Source organism: Stigmatopora nigra, chromosome 4, assembly GCF_051989575.1.
Source record: "Stigmatopora nigra isolate UIUO_SnigA chromosome 4, RoL_Snig_1.1, whole genome shotgun sequence".
In the NCBI taxonomy this organism is placed as follows: domain Eukaryota; kingdom Metazoa; phylum Chordata; class Actinopteri; order Syngnathiformes; family Syngnathidae; genus Stigmatopora; species Stigmatopora nigra.
The window spans coordinates 2,438,179-2,457,461 of NC_135511.1; the positions used below are offsets into that span (position 1 = coordinate 2,438,179).

Sequence of the window (19,283 nt, forward strand, 5' to 3'; positions counted from 1 at the left end):
CACTCTTCTGTACTCCCTGTACACATACGACTGCACACCAGCCCACCAGTCAAACTCCATCATCAAATTTTCCGATGACACCACTGTGATCGGATTCATCTTAGGCGGGGATGAGTCGGCTTACAGAGACGAGGTCGACAAACTGTCTCTTTGGTGCTCTTACACTAAATACCACAAAGACTAAAGAAATAATCCTGGACTTTCGCAAGCACAGCATAGACCTGGCCCCACTCCTCATTAACGGAGTATGTGTAGACAGGGTCCAATCCTTCAAATTTCTGGGCATCCATGTCACGGATAGGGTCTCCTGGTCTACAAACACCACAGTGGTAGTGAAGAAGGCCCAGAAACGACTCCACTTTCTCAGGGTACTGAGAAGGGACAAATTGGACACCAAGCTTCTGGCAACCTTCTACAGAGCCACTGTGGAGAGCATCCTGACTTACGGCATTACAGTGTGGTATGCCGGAAGCACGGCAGCAGACAAAAAAAAGCCATGCAGAGGGTGATTAACACTGCCCAGAAGATCGTTGGCTGCTCTCTGCCATCACTGGAAGACATTGCCAACCCCCGGTACCTCAGCAGAGCCGGGATCATTGTTGGGGACCCATACCATCCTGGACACGGCCTGTTCCAGTTGCTTACATCTGGCAGACACTACAGGTTCTACAAAGCACGGACAAACAGGCTCAAGGACAGCTTTTTCCCCAACAGCCATCATGACTCTGAGCCTGCAGCAACACGAGACGTGATGACAACACAAATCCCTTCTATGAAATTAAGTCGCAGTGAAGTAACAGGAAGGTCGTTTGGCGTGGATCTGCCTTCCACAGGCTGACTAAGGGAGGGCAAGTAAGAAGACGGTGAGAGGTAAGTGATTGTGAAGTTGCTTAAAACAGGAGTCTTAATATAATGTGCATTTCTAAAGAACATCCTGTCTATAATCGCTGTCTTAATCTTATGCTCTTTCATGATGTCTATAATATCTTCTCAACTCGCCTCAGTGTTCAACTGTTGTATTTTTCCATGATGCCTACAATCTCAACTTCCGTACTTTTCCATGACATCATGCTGAAATTCAATAAAGGCATCCTTCACCTTGAAAAGATAAGAGAGAACCACCGAGCCGAGCGCGAGACACCACCTCGCGCCTCGACCTCTCTTCCGCCGGCCGGTGCCTTTAAAATATAACACAGTCTCTGCCTCGTTTTTCCTTTGTGCACGGTTGGTAATTACGTTGATCTGTTACTTCAGACCCAACAGTGATCCATCTTATTCTTGTTGGCATCGGTGAGGCAACTTGGAGGCGGAAAGCTAACAAGTATGAATATGTCATTAATGGGACTTGCCTGGGAAGACGAACTTGTGGAGAAGCACTATCCAATTTCGTCATACGCTTTGCTGGGTATGATGACTACTAGGCTATTTGTCAAGTCAATGGTGACGACAATGCCTATGTCTGATTTTCACTTCATTTTCAAAAGAACAGCGATATAAAAATCCATTTTTCTGTGGCACTAATCACAGCTATTTTGGATACATTACTAATTGTTACTTTTCCGCAGGAACATAGTATTTGAAGGTTCCATGCCACTGTGCCATGTTGAAGTGTTTAACTAGTTTTCACTGGATGTATATCAATATTCAATTATTGATGCCTTGATGCGCGTACCTTGACCAGCACTGGAGACCTTCCTCATAGCAGTGAAGTTCGATTGAGAGAGCAACAACAAATCATTATTGTGGTTATTTCTCTCCGTGTTTCAAGTGTAAATACAGAGAGCAACATTTGGAAGCACCGCTGGGATTCCTGTTCAGATGTCCGGGGTCCATGAGTTGCTCACTGAATTCTGAGCCAGCTAAATCCCCCCAAACATTACAAACCAGTTAGATTGCAGTGAGGAGAGGTGTTGCTGTTTGAGAAGAACTGGAAGTTGGCGGTTGAACACATCATCTGAGCCCAATCGGAGATCATCAGAGCGACAGTAAAGACTACGGGATGAAGTCATGTCTGAATTGATGGAACTGAAAGATAAAATATCAGATATGAAGTATGAAGTCAAAAGGGATGCAAACGAAAAACAGGGATAAACATTGGGAGACTCCAATAACCAAAGATACCTTGTCCCAGCTACGAAATGCTGCGGACTCTCAAGACCCATCCCCAGCCAAGCCATTGCTGGCGCAAGGACTTCAAAAGAGCTGGCCAAAAAGGTAAACAAGGCCAGAGGGATAAGCAGACATTCTCGAGCCTTGCTCATCAAATTGAAAAGGGACTGAATTGTCAGGCCTCAGACCAGACTGGTGGCTGGTTGCGCCTGTCAACGTATCACAGGCTCAGCCCCTAATGACTGGAGTGATGCCAGGTGCAAGTCATTACCCAGCAAACAGTTTTTAAGGCCACCAGAAACTTGGCACTAGGTTTCATATTTCGTTGTGAAATCATTGCGCCTACCATCCACAATTGGCGGGCTTTGTCGAACGAATAGATGGAAATACAAGGTAGAAGAAAATGGATGGAAGAAACAAAAAGGCCATGGACATAGTGTATTGATTTAGTAAAATTATATATTAACGTCACAACTTCAAATGGATTAACCTCATATGAAGTCCTGTTTGGGAGACCTTACAAATTACCATTATTCACTACACAATGGGAATTGGATGATGAGGCAAATCTAGCAGACTACGTGAGAAAATCTTGAGAAAAATGCACCCAACTTAAGCTACCAGAGGGAGATTTTGTTTCTCAACAGGAAACGGATGAAGTGACGGTGATTCCTGGACACTGGGTGCTGCTACGCAGCATTAAAAGGAAACATTGGAGCAACGCGAAGTGTGAGGGTTCATGTCAAGTGTTGCTAACCACGCCAACAGCTATCAAAGTAGCTGAGAGGGGAACACGGATGCACCTTTCCCACACGAGGAAGGTTGTCTCAAGTGAAACGATTCAAGGGGAAAACTCCCTAAACAAAAACAAAAAGTCATGTTGAAAAGAATTATTGCTCTTGGGGCAATGAGATTAAAGATGATTGTGATTCTATTCCTCTCCACAGTAGGGCTGTTTTTTTCTCGTTGAAGAGAAGGGCGGAGGCGTTTCAATTGAGGATACACCTTCTTACGGGAGGATAAAGCGAGCAACATTTACATTTACATTTGATTAACATTACCTACTAAATCAAATTTCCAGACATGCATTTGAGATTGAAAAATATATTTGGACTCGGCAACATCCCTGTTGCCATACGAGGGATCAACCTATGGAGGGGAATATGTGAAGTACATAACAGCCCAAAACAGAGCTTGTGAAAGCCTTGTTGCAGAAACTGGTCAAGATTGGAAAGCTTGGACTGACATATTAACTTGTGGAATTTATTTCTGAAACAGGGATTTCCCAAACGGGGGATAATTGGGTGCTGTTAATGGAGTGTAAAGAAGAGGCACAAGCACCATGTGGAGCTCCTTTTGTAAAAGGGTGGTCTCAGTTGAAACATTGAAGGGACGGGTAATATAACCTTTCTGACTTAAAAAAATGCGGGAAACACCCCAACATTGATTGGAAAGATTATTGCTCAGAAAGCAATACCATAAAACTATAGGGAACTCTTTTATATTGGGTTTGACGTCTCCATATGCAAAAGGTGAAAGGGTTTCAATTGAGACTAAACCATCTTACAAAGGGTTAAAACAAACTACCAGACAAGGGAAAATACGATCGGAATAACAAGTCCCTCAATCACCATTCTTTGGGGAAAGTGTTTTTACAAATGAAAAACGTGTCCTACTTGTACAGAAAATATTGAAAATGTCTATCCTGTTACGCAGTACATTGCAAGTCAACTTTTCCACTGTTTAATCATTTTACTTGATTAAACCTTACAGGGACTGGTCTGAAGCTGGGGGCGATAAATGAGACGTGGTGTGTCGGCGTTCTAAAACAAACTGCACCCCTGATACCACGTTCTGACCTATGGTGGTGGTGTGGTAGAGATAAATTATAAGACTCCTGCCGAAACACGGCAGGACTATGTGCTTTGGTCTCACAGCTCTTACCAGTGTCTGTTTTTCCATCTACAGTGGAGAAGATGCAATTGGCTGCTCAGAAATCTGGTGTGGTGAAGGGTCCCTCCCGACATCGTCGAGCGGCATGGAGGGAAGGAGATCCAACATACATAGATGCGATTGACATCCCCCGGGGCGTACCAGATTAGTATAAACTAGCTAATCAGATCGCAGCAGGATGGGAGTCCCCAAACAAAAATGTGGATAGGATAAATTGCCTGCATTACAATGTCCAAAAACTTGGAAATTATACTGAACAGGGATTTGTGGCCATAAAGAAGCAACTGGCAGCTTCCAGTCTGATGGCGTTCCAGGATCGCATAGTAGTGGATATGCTTCTTGCGGAGCAAGGGGGTGTGTGTACAAAGTTTGGAGAACAATGTTGCACCTTCATACCGAACAACACGTCACCCGGTGGGTCCCTCACCAGGGCCATTAGTGGCCTGCAGACCCTAAACCGCAATATGAAAAAGTATTCTGGAGTAGAATTATCCGCTTGGACAGACTGGTGGGATAAGACCTTTGGAAAATATAAGGATTTGGCCATATCTGCTGTGTTTTCTGTAGCCATATTTGCTACTACCTTGACATTGTGTGGGTGTTGTCTTATCCACTGTTTGTGCTCCTTGCTAAGCCGACTTATAACTACTGTAATTGTTTTGATTTATGGCCTTAAAGCTGTACGAGAAACGACTGCATGTTAGAATAATCTGGGACGGAGACGGTAGGTCGGGATATATTCTCATCAGAGAGGCCAATTTAATTAAATGTCAATAATTGAATCTGATGTCTGCCTGCAGTGTTTTATAATTATGCTAAAGTATGATTATTGATGAATCTAACAGTAGCCATCCACAAGATTCTGGCAAGCTTCTGGTTGAATTTTAGACCAACGCTTCCGACAGAATTGGTGCAGTTCAGTTAAATTTTATGGTTTTCTGACATGTTAGACTTGTTTCTTCAGCATTATCCACAAGTTCTCAATGGGGTTTAAGTCAGGACTTTGGGAAGATTCGGAAACCTTAATTCTAGCCTGATTTAGCCATTCCATTACCACTTTTGATGTGTTTGGGGTCATTGTCCGGTTGGAACACCCAACTGCGCCCAAGACTCGCATCTTTGGGATGACTTTAGGTTATCTTGAATAATTTGAAGGTAATCCTCCTTCATTATCCCATTTACTCCCTGTAAAGCACCAGTTCCATTGGCAGTGAAACAGCCCCAGAGCATAATACTACCACTACCGTGATTGAGGTAGGCATGGTGTACTTGGGGTTAAAGGCCTCACCTTTTGTCCTCCAAACATATTGCTGGGCATTGTGGGCAAACAGCTCAATTTTTGTTTTGTCTGCCCACAGAACTTTCCTCCAGAAGGTCTTATATTTGTCCATGTGATCAGCAGAAAACTTCAGTCGAGCCTTAAGGTGCTGCTTTTGGAGCAAAGGCTTCCTTCTTGCATGGCAGCCTCTCAGGCCACGGAGATGCAAACCACGCTTGACTGTGGACACTGACACCTGTGTTCCAGCAGCTTCTAATTCTTGGCAGATCTGCTTTTTGGTGATTCTCAGTTGAATCTTCACCCTCCTGACCAATCTTCTCTCAGCAGGAGGTGATAGCTTGCACTTTTTTTCCTGATCGTGGCAGTGACAAGACAGTGTCATGCACTTTATACTTACAAACAATTGTTTGCACTGTTGCTCTTGGGACCTGCAGCTGGTTTGAAATGGCTCCAGGTGACTTTCCTAACATGTTCAAGACAAGGATTTGCTTTTTCAGATCCACGCTGAGCTCCTTTGACTTTCCCATTGTAGCATTTGTGGGCGTTTACATCCAATGAGCCCCATTGAAATGGCCTCAGAGAAGTCACCAGCTGTTGTCACTCATAATCACTCACAAGAAGTTAGGAGGTCATGCTATGAGGCTCATTACACTGACACTGACACGGTATGTATATTTTTGACCCAGCAGATTTGATAACTTTTTCTGTTAACCCAATAAAAAGCCATGAAGGAACCAAACTTCATGAGTGTTTTTTTGTGACAAAGAAGTCTGTTCCAATCACTCTATCAGAGAAAAATCTGAGTTGTAGAAATAACTGGAAACTCAAGAGAGCCATGACATAATGTTCTTCACAAGTGTATGTAAACTTTTGACCTCAACTGTATATGTTGCTTCACATCACCTCAAATCTTCAACCTGATTTAAATGCACTTTTTGAAGCTTAACAAAGGTAAGATATTTCTCGCTAAACAAGAAAATAGAAAACAAATAAACAAACAATAAAAAGGCCTTGATTACTTGGCATTTGAAAAAATATGTTGTTACATCATTACTGGCATCCAAAGACTGTGATATCTCAAAAGAAAGTTAAAACCAAAAAGCACTTTAGTGCTAATGTTACTGAAAGAGTCACAACTGTTGCTTAATTATTTTCTGAACTTCTTTATCCTCATTAGTGTTGAGACGGGTGCTGGAGCCCATCTGACTACCCAATCAGCCTACCATGCATGTTTTTGGAATGTGGGAGGAAACGAGAGTACCCGGAGGAAATCCCACACAGGCAAATGCAACCTCTACACAGGTGGACCCACCTGGATTTGAACCCAGGACCCCAGAGCTACAAGGCTGACACGCTAACCACTCACGCCAGCAGGTGGCCCTGAAATAGAGATAAAATCGGTAAATGGGGTCAATTTCAAACTTTTGGCTCGGCTCTCCGCAAAATGTTCTGCTTGTGATTTGGCCTGCCGGAAAAAAAAGAAATGCCCAGCTCTGAGTTAGTCAAAGTTCCTGGTCTTTCCATGGTTCCAACTTTGACACGTTACAAAAATTCACATGATGCAGACTCTCTTTTGAATACATCAACCATTAGAAATAAAACACGAAAGATGCCCCATGCCAAATGCCCTAAATCAATACATTATCCAAAATATACAGTGAGGTCAGAATGACCCAAAATGTGTAGGAAGTGAGTCAAAATCAACAGAAGGTGAGCTATAGAAGTATCTAAAATTAAAAAGAAAATTCCTCAAAAGTAGAATGGGTCAAATGTAAACGGACATGAAGTCAGACATGTATGCCAAAGAGAGCAACCATGGAACACATCCTGGACTTCAGACAGAACAGGGCCGCTCTGCTCTGCTGATCTCACTTGGACTACTTATTTATTCATACATTATTTACTTATTATTTAATTTTCTGATTGTTGTCTTTTGTGCACTACATGATGAAGGCTTTAAATCTCATTAAAAACTTGTATAATAACAATAAAAACATTCAATTCAATTTAAAGTTTCCCCAGAAATTGTCGATCCTTGTGAGACTAAGTGGGCCATGATGGCTCTTGATTTAATCTTACCTGCGAGTCACAGCAGTGTGGAGATGAGGGCATGATCTTTGTCTTCATGAGTTCTATGCTCCGCTCTATGATGTTCTGAACTTGCAAGTACCCAGCTGTGTACATGAGGACCAGCTGTTCACCGGCGACCATGTCGAGACAGCCGGTGTAACAGAAGGTCAGGATTTGACCAAAACAGGAGGGAGTCACCGAGGACGGGAGCTCGTACGTAGACCGGGACCACTCCAAGGACTCGGACGAGTCTGCGCTGAAGAGGTCTCGGAAATAGAGCGAAGACGCGGCCAGGACGGCCCGGTGGGCCTTGAAGACCTGACCCTGCACCAGGATGGAGACGTCGCAGTGTAGTCCCAGAAGTCTCTGTTGATTCAGGCTCATCAGAACATTGGCGCCGAAGTCGCCAACCGTTACTTGAAGACTGGCCATGATGGAGGCAGGTTCAGGTAGGCCCGGTCCAGATCCCGGGGTTGGTGTAGCTGACTGCGGGTCTGGCATCCATGTCATGCTGGCGGCAATCCGAAAAAACAAAAGCAATTGAGGAGTCTGTCGTTGGTCAGTACAGTACTCTTTATACCAGCAGTCAGGAACCCTTTGTACCGAGAGCCATAAACAGTTCATATTTTTAAAAGTTATTCCTTGAGAGCCATTCCAAGAATTTAAAAGTAAAAATAAATACATGCAATTTTTGGAATTTTAACACTTTTAAAGCACAATAAGTATATAAATCTGTTTGCTTATATCGTTACATGGTTACTAATGAATGTGAGTATGTGCAAGGGAGCAGCACTAGAGTTAGTGTCGGCGTCATTGTGGTGTGCCAACACGAGGCACAGTAAGAATGCAACAACTATTAATGGATTTTTTTTTAAATCGATAATTAAATTAGTTGTCATCGAATCTATTATTGCCGGCACCTATCAATGTGGAGAATGGGTAAGCATCTCCTTAAATGATGGATGGTGTACAAATAGCATGGCTCTGGATAGACACTGTTTCCGGACCTCAAATTCATGTCGATGAGATGCAGACCCTTCTTTCTGCCCGAGAGCTAACCATCATTATCATGGCTGCTGTTTAAATACCACCGGATGCTAACATAAGAACCGTCCTCTCTCTCCTAATTGACACCATAAACAATCACGCCTATGCGAGTGGCACCCACATAATTACAGGAGATATTAATCAGGCAAGTCCCAACACTGTTTTGCCGAAATTTACCCAGTACGGGGAATGTCCAACAAGGGAGGATAAACTCTCAATTATGTTTACTCTAACGGCAAGTGTGTGTACAGAGCCATTCCACTCCCACACTTTGAACGGTAAGAGCACCTATCACTGTTCACGGCCCCTGCATATACCTCCGTCAGCTGACAAAGCCCAAAATCCGAAGCATTATCAACTGGCCTGACGGGGCTCTCCCCCGACTCCAAGACTGCTTTGAACAGAAACAGAGGGAGACTTTCCACCATGAGGAGCTTGGCACATTCATAGTACTGTCTTACATTAAGTACTGGATGGCTATGGTAACTGTTGAGAAGACCATCCAGGTGTGCCCAGACCGGAAATCGTGGATGACTAGCCATGGCAACTCGACAACCCTCAAATGATGTGGAGGGGCATACAGTCCATCATACAGTCCAAGGGCTATGATACCACTAATGCAAACTCAGGTGCTGTTATGATCTGCAAGCTGATGAAAGATGGATCCACACACTGCAGGAAAGAAAGAATCGACGTTATTAACAAAAACAAGTATTTATTAAACAAAGGGAGCAGGCAGGACGGCCCGGTGGAGAAAGTGGTTAGCTGGTCGGCCTCACATTGATTACTTGCTGATCGTTACTGCATGCGTCAGGCATGCTCCTGTATACCTCCTGCAATGTTCTTGTGCATGTCCATACGTAACTTCCTGCGTGACACACCATGTCACAGCAAACATTGCTACAAGGTATTTTTCCCCATACTCCGGTTCTGTTACGTTTTGGGATATTCAAGCCCTTGTTGTTTTGGAAGCCTTGTTTGAGTCATTAAAAGCTACTGTGATGAGGACAGCCCATCTCATTCTATCCTGCTTCCCAGCAAATGGGTCTAACTCCCCCCGATTGCGCCACGGCATCTCGGCGCGATCATAACACTGGGTTAAAATCCAGGTCATGTCCATCTGTGTGGAGTTTGCATGTTCGTCCCGGGACCGCGTGGCTTTCCTTCGGGTACTCTGGTTCCCTCCCACATTCCAAAAAACATGCAGTCTAGGCTGATTGGACACTCTAAATTGGCCCTAGGTATGGGTGTGAGTGTGCATGGTTGTCCCTCTCATTGTTTTCAGGGTGTACCCCGCCTCTGGCCCGGAGACAGCTGGGATTGGCTCCAGCATCCCCCCCGACCCTAATGAGGATAAAGCGGTTCAGAAAATGAGATGAGATGAGGTAGCAGGCAAAAACGCGAATATCAAGAAGAAGACCGATGATGTCGCTGCCATTGAATCTGGCAATTGTCTTGTTGTCGAAGGCCGCTGTGGGTGCATGCAACCGATCCCTCACAGGAACTTTAACCAATGGGATTTCTGCAGAAAACAAGAAACACCTGACAACAATTCACTGATCGCACTTGTAGGACACCAGATTGGTTAAAAGGTGTTCTCTTTATGGGTTGCAATGAAGACCTGCACCCAATGCGGCCCTTTGTGGAATAGAAAAATGCAGCGGCTCTCCCCGCCCAAGTTGCTGTGCTGCACATTGCATAGACCAGACCTGGGCAATCAGGTCCTTGAGGGCGGCTGTGGGTGCAGGATTTTGTTCCAACCAATGCAGCATAGAGAATTTAATACATTCGATTTCTGCAGAAACAAGAAACACATGACTGCTGACTGCAATCCACTGATTTCACTTCTAAGATAAAGATTGGTGGAAAGGTTTCCTCTTATAGGTTGGAACGAAAACCTGCATCCACATGGCACTCTTTCTGGAATTAATTGCTGAGGTCTGGCTGGCAGAGACTGTTCTTCTCCCAGAAGAACTGCCGCTTTCCTTAAGATAAAATGACAACGTTGCTTGGCAATTGCTTGTTCATCTTGTATCAGTTTTTGTAAGTATAGAAACATCGTTGTCATAAGAAAGTTGCCCCGAGTTTGGTCGTTGTTATGGAGAATTGACACTGATTAACCAGACTTCGCCCAAAGTTTGGTCGTTGCCATGGAGACTTGCCATTGATTAATCAGACTTTGCCCAAAGTTTGGTCGTTGCCATGGAGACTTGCCACTGATTAATCAGACTTTGCCCAAAGTTTGGTCGTTGCCATATAGACTTGCCACTAATTAATCAGACTTTGCCCAAAGTTTGGTCGTTGCCATGGAGACTTGTCACTGATTAATCAGACTTTGCCCAGAGTTTGGTCGTTGTCATATTAACCATACTATGCCCTGTTTTCCTATATTAAATTGATGCACTATTCATTCAGAGAGTTGCAAGGACTACAGACTGTGAGCGGTTCACAGCTGTTAGAGCTTTCTCTCCTATGCTGCAGTCTGGTAATAAACCTATTTCCTATTAAATTTATCTCACTCTTTCTTTACTTGCTCCTGAAGTTGTATTTCAGATCTATCATCGTTGTTCGTTGCTCAAAGCTCTCACCTTCCGAGATGCAAGACTGCAAATTCTCGTGTGGAGGAAGTTACCCTGACTCCCAGGAATAAAAAAAAATGAACCAGCATTGTACTGGATTTATGCCATAGACACGCTTGTGAAGCTGACATGACGACGGGACGTCAACACACTGTATGGAGCCACATGGAAGGAGACTGATGATGACATGCTGGAATCCTTTGAATTTGGCAATCGCCCTGACTATGGCAAGACAACAACAGCAATATTTGTACAAAAAAGTGCCTCTCGAATCTGACAAATAGGCCTTGGACTAAACAGGGCTGCTAACTACTTCAGAATTTCAGGAGTTTCTCCGGAAATGCAACTCAAACTCAGGGACTCCGGAAATGCAACTCAAACTCGGGGACTCCGGAAATGCAACTCAAACTCAGGGAGGCCGGAAATATTACTCACCTATACTTTTTTTAAACAACCATTTCAGAAAAGTACCAAATTTCCAATTTAAATGCCTCAAAATTTACACCATCGCTATGACTTGCGCCATCTTGATTCAACTGCACTGTAAACTGGAAGAATTCGCTAACACGAGTGCATTGTGAATCATTCGAGATACAAGTTCTGATGAATGATTTTCTCGTGCGACTTGAGCGTGGCAATCGATTCAGAATCGCTTTAAAATTTTTGATTTTGTTTTTTTACAGAGGGGAAGTAAGTATTATTAAGGCTGACTAAACCACCAGTCTTTTGTTTTAAAACAAATCCTATCATTTCCGGGGCTGTTCTAAAGGAAGTAGGCGTACACACTACTGGTAAGTCTTATCAATATGCCTCCTCAGAATAAGCGCAATTCGGATGAAATGTTTAAGAATCCAGGCACTCACAGAACTTTATTGCTTCTTATTCGACAAAATATCCCATGTTGAGGTCAACTCCAAATGGAACGATATTTGCACATTGCACAACAAGCAACTTCAGCGTGACAAATGGTGGAATTACTGACAGTAAAACCCATATAGAAGGACCCAAACATAAATATAAACTTATTTTCATTATGCTGCCCTTGTCAATAGTTTTCAAAAATACAATGTTTCAATTAATGTTAAAACATGGTAATGACAGTTTGATAAAAATTATGCTACAATTATTCTTTTTTACATTTTATATTGATTTTGCTAGAAACGCCTTCACTCTGGAAATACTCCGGAAATGGGACAAGGGTACTCCTAAAATGGGGTCCATGGAGGTTAGCAGCTCTGACAAAATATCTAATAACTTGTTTTTTATTATTTAAATCAAACGTAGAGGAACTCTTTTTTTCACTGTGAGTAAAGTACTAAAGTATTAACATTTTTTTTCATTTATAGATGGTTGGCCAGGCGGGTTGAATGGTTAGCACACCAGCCTCACATCTCTAGGGTCCTGGGTTCAAATCCAGGTCCAGCTTCCACCTCTTCAACTTGCTGCCCTCTGAAGGCACTACAGGACCTCACCTGCCAAAACAAACAGACTCAGGGACAGTTTTTACCCAAGATCCATCACCTTAATTAAGTACTGTCACTGAACTAAACGTAAAATGCAATAACACTGCCAGATGCATATCAACACAAAAGTTCTCAGACTTTTACTCCGGTCTTAGCACTGCAAATTTTTATCGTGCAATTTTTATACTTGCACTAAAACACCATAGTTTCCTCACGTGCTGCTAACCACTTGGGTCACTGATTTTACTTCGGAAGATAAATAAGATTTAATATGTGGGAGTATTAGTCAAAATACCACAAAAAAGGTTTTCTTAAGTTGGGAAACTCCTTGGCCAAATCACTGATGCGTGTAGGAGAGACCATAAAAAACGAGTATAATAAGAAAGATGAACACAGGAAGGCCCTGTCACGGACTAAGCAAGAGGAGAAAGCAAGACACTGCCTTATCGTCTCAGACGGATGCATATCAGATAAACCAGTTCTCATCATGGATGACGGGATGTTAACGGCCTGCAAACGAGTTGGAGGAGGATGGGTCTTCTTTTGTTCTCAACTAATGCTTAAAAGACAGAAACTTTGGCATTCTATTACATCTCTGCTAAGGCTAAGATAGAATAGATTCTTCCAGTGTGCTGTTTAGCGCATAAGAAATTCTTCGGCTTAGAAAAAGTGGCTCTTGCTCTAGTTCTTATATGGAAATGAACACGTACGGAACCTTGAGAAAAGTTAACAGGTGATCTTAAATGCAGGGTTCCAAGACCTGACTTCATCTTTAATGGATACTATAAATCTTTTAATGCCAACTTATTTATGTGTGCACATTATGGTGGAGCTTCCAATCTCATTGTACTTATATAATGACAATAAATGCATTCAATTGAATTATGCTCTTCCTAATCAATGGTTATCAATGAGAGTGTGTATGCAGATACGTTTATTGAAAAAAAAATATGATTAAAGCGGGCGGTAGAGGTAGTGTGACATGATGCTCTTATTGGTGCGTTCGGGACTCGGCTATCTCACAAGTGGTTTCCATATTTTACCTCACAGGTTAGCGGAGAGACATAGGTTTCCGAGACCTGCTCTAGACTATAGTGTGCCAACACGACTACAGTGATGTGGAAATGTGACCCTGCTTTTGGTGCGAATGGCATTCAGCTCTCTCTCTAGTAGGTTCCACATTTTAGCTTACAGGTTAGTGGCGAGCCATACACACCCATCAATAGAGACATTTATGGATTGTCAGCCATAGATCCCAAACCCCTGCGCTATACTGTATGTGGCCATCAATGAAAGCTCACGGACTACTTAACTCTTTCAAGGAGCAACTAAGATTTTTTTTTAACATTCACACAGCAGTGAACTAATTGACGACCATTGACGACATTAGCCGTTCAATCAATTTTGACAGGGAAGGAAAATTTAATTCAATTGAATATTGTCAGTATCAGGTATAATGAGATGTAAAGGTTCACCATTAAGTTTACAAATAACATCAACACAAATAAAATAACAAAATGAATAATAAAGAAATAATCAATAATGAAGTAGTCAACATAATAAATAGGAAAGTGTACAAATAACAACTAACAAACAGATAAATAATCAATATATGATAATAAACAATAAATAGGTGACCTGGCGACTGAGTGGTTAGCGAGTTGGCCTCACAGTGGGTGACGGGTTCAAATCCAGGTCGGTCCACCTGCGTGGAGTTTGTATGTTCTCCCCGTCCTGCATGGGTTATCTCCAAGGACTATGGTTTCCTCCCACATTCCCACATGTGAGCGTGAATGGTTGTTTGTCTCCTCGTGCCCTGCAATTGTCTGGCCACCAATCAGGTTGTCCTCCGCCTCTGGGCGGAAGTCAGCTGGGATAGGCTCCAGCACCCTCCTCGACTCTAGTGAGGATGAAGCAGTTTAGAAAATCTCATCTCTGAATCGGTAGCTAGCCTATTGCAGGCAACAAGGAGACAGACAACCTTGCACACTCACACCCATACCTAGGGGCAATTTAGAGGATCCAATCAGTCTACTATGCATGTTTTTTTTTATGTGGGGGGGAAACGGAGAATCTGGAAGAAACCCACGCGGGCCCGAGGAGAACATGCAAACTCCACACAGTTGGACCTGGATTTGAACCCAAGACTCCAGAGCTGCGAGGCAGGCGCGCTAACCACTCGGTCCACCTGACCATTCGGTTCAGAAAATGAGATGAGAAATAATCAATAAGTAGTCAACATAGATAGTCAACATGAATAAGTGCTCACATAAATAGTAGGTACAAAAAGTGACTAAAGTGGTTAGCAGCTTATAGAGTTCAAGAAAGGAAATTAGCCGCAACTCACTTCTTTGCGGTTGCCGTGTCGCACTTCCTAGTTTTGCACCAATCGCACGTCATTAGGCGGGACGAGCGGTGGAACGCTGATTGTTTAGCGTCGCGACTGCGCTTTCTGCTGTGTCGAGGTCAGGCTAGTCCGAGTTTGTAGTCCAGCTTAGTCCAAGTGATCAAAACTATTAGTCCTGGACAGTTTGCTGCTGTGCTTGTGTCGAGGATGCTCACCTCTCTCCTCGCCGTCGCGGCACAGTCTTACTCACACACACGCGCTCTCATAACGCTGTGTCTCGTGGCTTGTGTGTGTGTGTGGGGGGGGAGGGGGGGGGTGCAAACAGACAAGAAGGGGGGCAAGGGTAGGGATGGGTCATTTGAGGACAGCGAGGGAGCGTGAGCCGCCATCAACTTATCTGGCTAACTGTCCTGCAGTTGATGTCAGGGAGGCGGGGAGTTTAATACCTATGCGTGTGCGTGCGTGCGCGCGTGGCATGACTAGTCTAATCACACAGCACTGCATTGCAGCAGAGACATTTGGCACGCGGACCGCATAAGCGCACACGCAGCAGTGGATTTGGTACCCATCTCATCTTATCTCATTTTCTGAACCGATTTATCCTCATTAGGGTCGCGGGGGGTGCTGGAGCCTATCCGAGCTGACTCCGGGCCAGAGGCGGGGGACACCCTGAATCGGTGGCCAGCTGATCACAAGGCATAAGGAGATGGATATTCATGCACGCTCACACCCATATCTAAGGGGATTTTAGAGTGTCCAACCAGCCAACCATGCATATTTTTGGAATTTGGGAAGAAACCGGAGTAGCCGGAGGAAACCCAGTCAGGCCCGGGGAGAACATGCAAACTCCCCACAGGTGGGTGTGACCTGGATTTGAACCCAGGACCCCAGAGCTGTCAGGCCGACGCGCTAACCACTCTCCACCGGCCCACCCGCAGAATCTGGCACTCCCGAACCCAAATTTGCCAGAATTCCTCTCTAAATATTTGCTCACCTTTGACATCTTTAGGGTTTCCTTAGCTAAGCAAAGCTCTTTCATTCATCTTCCACACCGCCCATCCTCGAAAGGGATGCAGGGGTTGCTGGAGCCTAACCCAGCTGTCTTTGGGCGAAAGGCAGACGACACCCTAGACTGGTTGCCCGTCAGTCGTAGAGCACATAGAGAGACAAACAACCAACCGCACCCTCAATCATACCACCACCTGTGGGAATTTAGCCTGCGGCTGCCCGCACCAAAGTCAGGCAAATGAACCACTATACATCACGTGGCGGCTCAAAGCTCTCATATATACATTATTGACGATACTACGTAGAATTAGCCAAAATCATGAGGTGAGCAAAAAATCAACAAGAAATTACCCAGAAATCATTAGGAAGTGACCTGAACATGCCTAAACGTACAACAAATTGCTCCAGAATGAATAGGAAGTTCCTCCAAAATAAACAGGTAAACCGTGACCGGACATTTGGTCGACGGGCGTTTGGTCGACGGGCGTTTGGTCGACGGATGTTTGGTCGCCGGACGTTTGGTCGCCGGACGTTTGGTCGCCGGACGTTTGGTCGCCGGACGTTTGGTCGACGGACGTTTGGTCGACGGACGTTTGGTCGACGGACGTTTGGTCGACGGACGTTTGGTCGACGGACGTTTGGTCGACGGACGTTTGGTCGACGGACGTTTGGTCGACGGACGTTTGGTCGCCGGACGTTTGGTCGCCGGACGTTTGGTCGCCGGACGTTTGGTCGACGGACGTTTGGTCGACGGACGTTTGGTCGACGGACGTTTGGTCGACGGACGTTTGGTCGACGGACGTTTGGTCGACGGACGTTTGGTCGACGGACGTTTGGTCGACGGACGTTTGGTCGACGGACGTTTGGTCGACGGACGTTTGGTCGACGGACGTTTGGTCGACGGACGTTTCGTCGAACGGATGTTTGGTTGATGGGTTCTTCACCGGAATTTGGTCGAACAGGTCTTTGGTCGCCGGGTTCGCTCCCTGTCAAATTATAATCATGAGAGAGAGACAGAGTTTACTGTTGAAAGCGATCAACCAGGTATTCTCTCGCTCTAAAAATAATAATCACATGAGAGAGAAAGAGAGAGTTTGCAATTGCATTGACAATGTAAGAGCATTGATATCTAAATATCTAATATTAAAATTATCAATAAGAGCACTCATTTAACCCATTGGCTGCTGCCATTGACGGCGGTAGACGTCCGATGAACCTTCATTCTCTCTGGGAGAACTTGCAATGCAGCAGGGTGTTGAATATCAAAAATATCAATAAGACCACTCATTGAACACATCGGCTGCCATTGACAGCGGTAGACGTCCGATGAACCTTTATTCTTCTGGGAGAACTTGCGTCGACGAAACATCCGGGTACCCCCGTATACGACATCAAACCGCAGGTAATGACATGGAAAATGCCCCGAATCACAGCGAAATGGTGACCGGGAACTTACCCAGAATCCTTGGTTGGTGGGATGAACTGTCTTTTCTTCTATCAATAATTGAAATGAGTTTATCATAAGGAGACATCAAATCCATTGGAAAAGGGCCCAGATGAACGTGTGCTCATTCGCAGCCAACCCTCCTACTTACAATGGTTTGGATGTACAACAGCCTTACAAAATTACCATATTTTGCCGATTAATATACCCAGGTATATTAAATGATTATTGCTTTTTTGAGCCTCCCGTTTGTGTGCCATTTAATGTACCCCTGACGTTTAATAGGTGATGCGATGTATCCATAACGGCAGAATGCCAAATCAGAGTCTGAAATTAACACTTAATTGGGTCTTTTGTCGAGAAAACGCACCTTATGGAGAAGCGCTAACAATTTCGTTATACGCAGTTTCTGGGTATGATGACAATTAGGCTTTTGTTGTTGATGATGACGACAAAGCCTACGTCTGATTATTATTATATTATTAATATTCCCGGGTATATTAAACGGCAACTCAGCTTTTTTGGTAAGATTTGTATGGTGTTCATTGGGGGCATAATTATAGATGCTTAAGTTCCTTAAAATTTCCTAGTCAGACTTTTTTCAGCAGTAAGTAGTTTTAACCTGAGCAGCAAGTAGTTGTAGTCTGCAAAACGTTGATGCACCCCATCACGGCACAAAGAGTGCGTAGTGGATCGCATCTTCCCATGTATGAGCCATTTAATATACACCTCCCGTTTAATGTATATAAAATGGGGGGGGGGGGATATATTAAACAACAAAATACGGTACCCGGTTTCCAAGATTTGTTTCATAACTTGGATTTTTCATAAATAGAGCAGTCAGTATTTAATATGTAAATTCTCCAGTTTGTTCCAAGGTCCTTAAAAAAAATACCAACTGAACCGTTTGAAAATTTTGTATGAACGATGGGAGAAACACACCAAAATGAGACAAAATTATAAAGGGCTTTATTAATATATTAAAATTATTAACATGCAAGAAAAAAACATTTTCTATTTGTGCAGGTGCATAAGTATGAAGAGGAAGCTAACATTAGGGAACAGAAAATAAATAAATAAATCACACAATGTGATAATGTGATAAGATTTGCAATGTCCATAGCAAAAAATCAATGGAGTGAATGGTTATTTCTGAATACTTCTAAATATGAAATATCCATGTAATCAAAAGCTTTGATGCGAACCATTTTGTCCCAATATATGAAAGAACAACTTGTACATTTACTTATACATTTCCAATGTTATTTTGAAATGGACATGGTAGAGTTGCTTTCCCATTGACTTTCACCGAACACCCCACTGGCCTCCCATTCCAAGAGACGCTGCGTCTCCATGATGTCGGAAAGAAGGTTAGATTATGTAGCTTGGGTGATAGGTTCACCAAAAAGCATTTCCAGTGTTCTCTGCCTCAGTCCCAGAGTCAGCTGGGATAAGCTTCCACACCCCCCATGACCCTAATGAGGATAAAGCGGTTCAAAAAATGATTTATTTTTCTCCCTCGGTTATCGCGGATATTGGGGACCGGGACCACCGGCGATAAGTGAATTTCCGCGAAGTAGGGATTCCCCTTCAAAAATGCTTAATTTGAATTGAATTCCGCAATTTTTTTTTTTTTTTTTTTTTTACCCCCCTGTATACAGTACACCATATAGAATACGGGTAGAGAGAGTGAAATTATTGTTATAACAAAATAACTGTAAAATATGTTGTTTCAATGTAATATTTGTATTATTATTATTTTTTTCCCAAAAAAATCTGCGAAGCTCTGAGTCCGTGATAGCTGAACCGCGAAGTAGCGAGGGAACACTGTACACGTACAAGAGTCCTCTGGTCTATAATTTATAGAATGCAGTTCATGCTAGACTTCCAAGAATCTTCATAACTGCCACTTGCTCGTTTTTTAAACTTTTTTTCTGATGGTGGCCGGCCTCAGGGGAAAAATTATGCTTACTCTTGTCCAGCT

The 19,283-nt window shown here is 43.7% G+C and overlaps 1 protein-coding gene across 4 annotated transcripts in view; it reads right to left on the bottom strand.

The window, feature by feature from the left end:
• LOC144195590 (nucleus accumbens-associated protein 2-like) overlaps positions 1–15,142 on the bottom strand; it is a 38,521-nt gene extending 23,379 nt beyond the window's left edge. For 2 of the 4 annotated variants that reach the window (XR_013326105.1, XM_077715326.1), the window contains exons 1-2: positions 14,848–15,140; positions 7,421–7,922 (exon numbers count right to left, since the gene is read on the bottom strand). Coding sequence is in view for 3 of the 4 variants with exons in the window: in XM_077715326.1 (XP_077571452.1) it covers positions 7,421–7,922; positions 14,848–14,900 (555 nt within the window). In the remaining variant the exon portion in view is untranslated. Of the gene's footprint in view, positions 1–7,420; positions 7,923–12,426; positions 12,510–14,847 lie in introns of all 4 variants that reach the window. The other 2 variants (XM_077715327.1, XM_077715328.1) reach the window with 2 other exon arrangements.
• Positions 15,143–19,283: the final 4,141 nt, after the last annotated feature.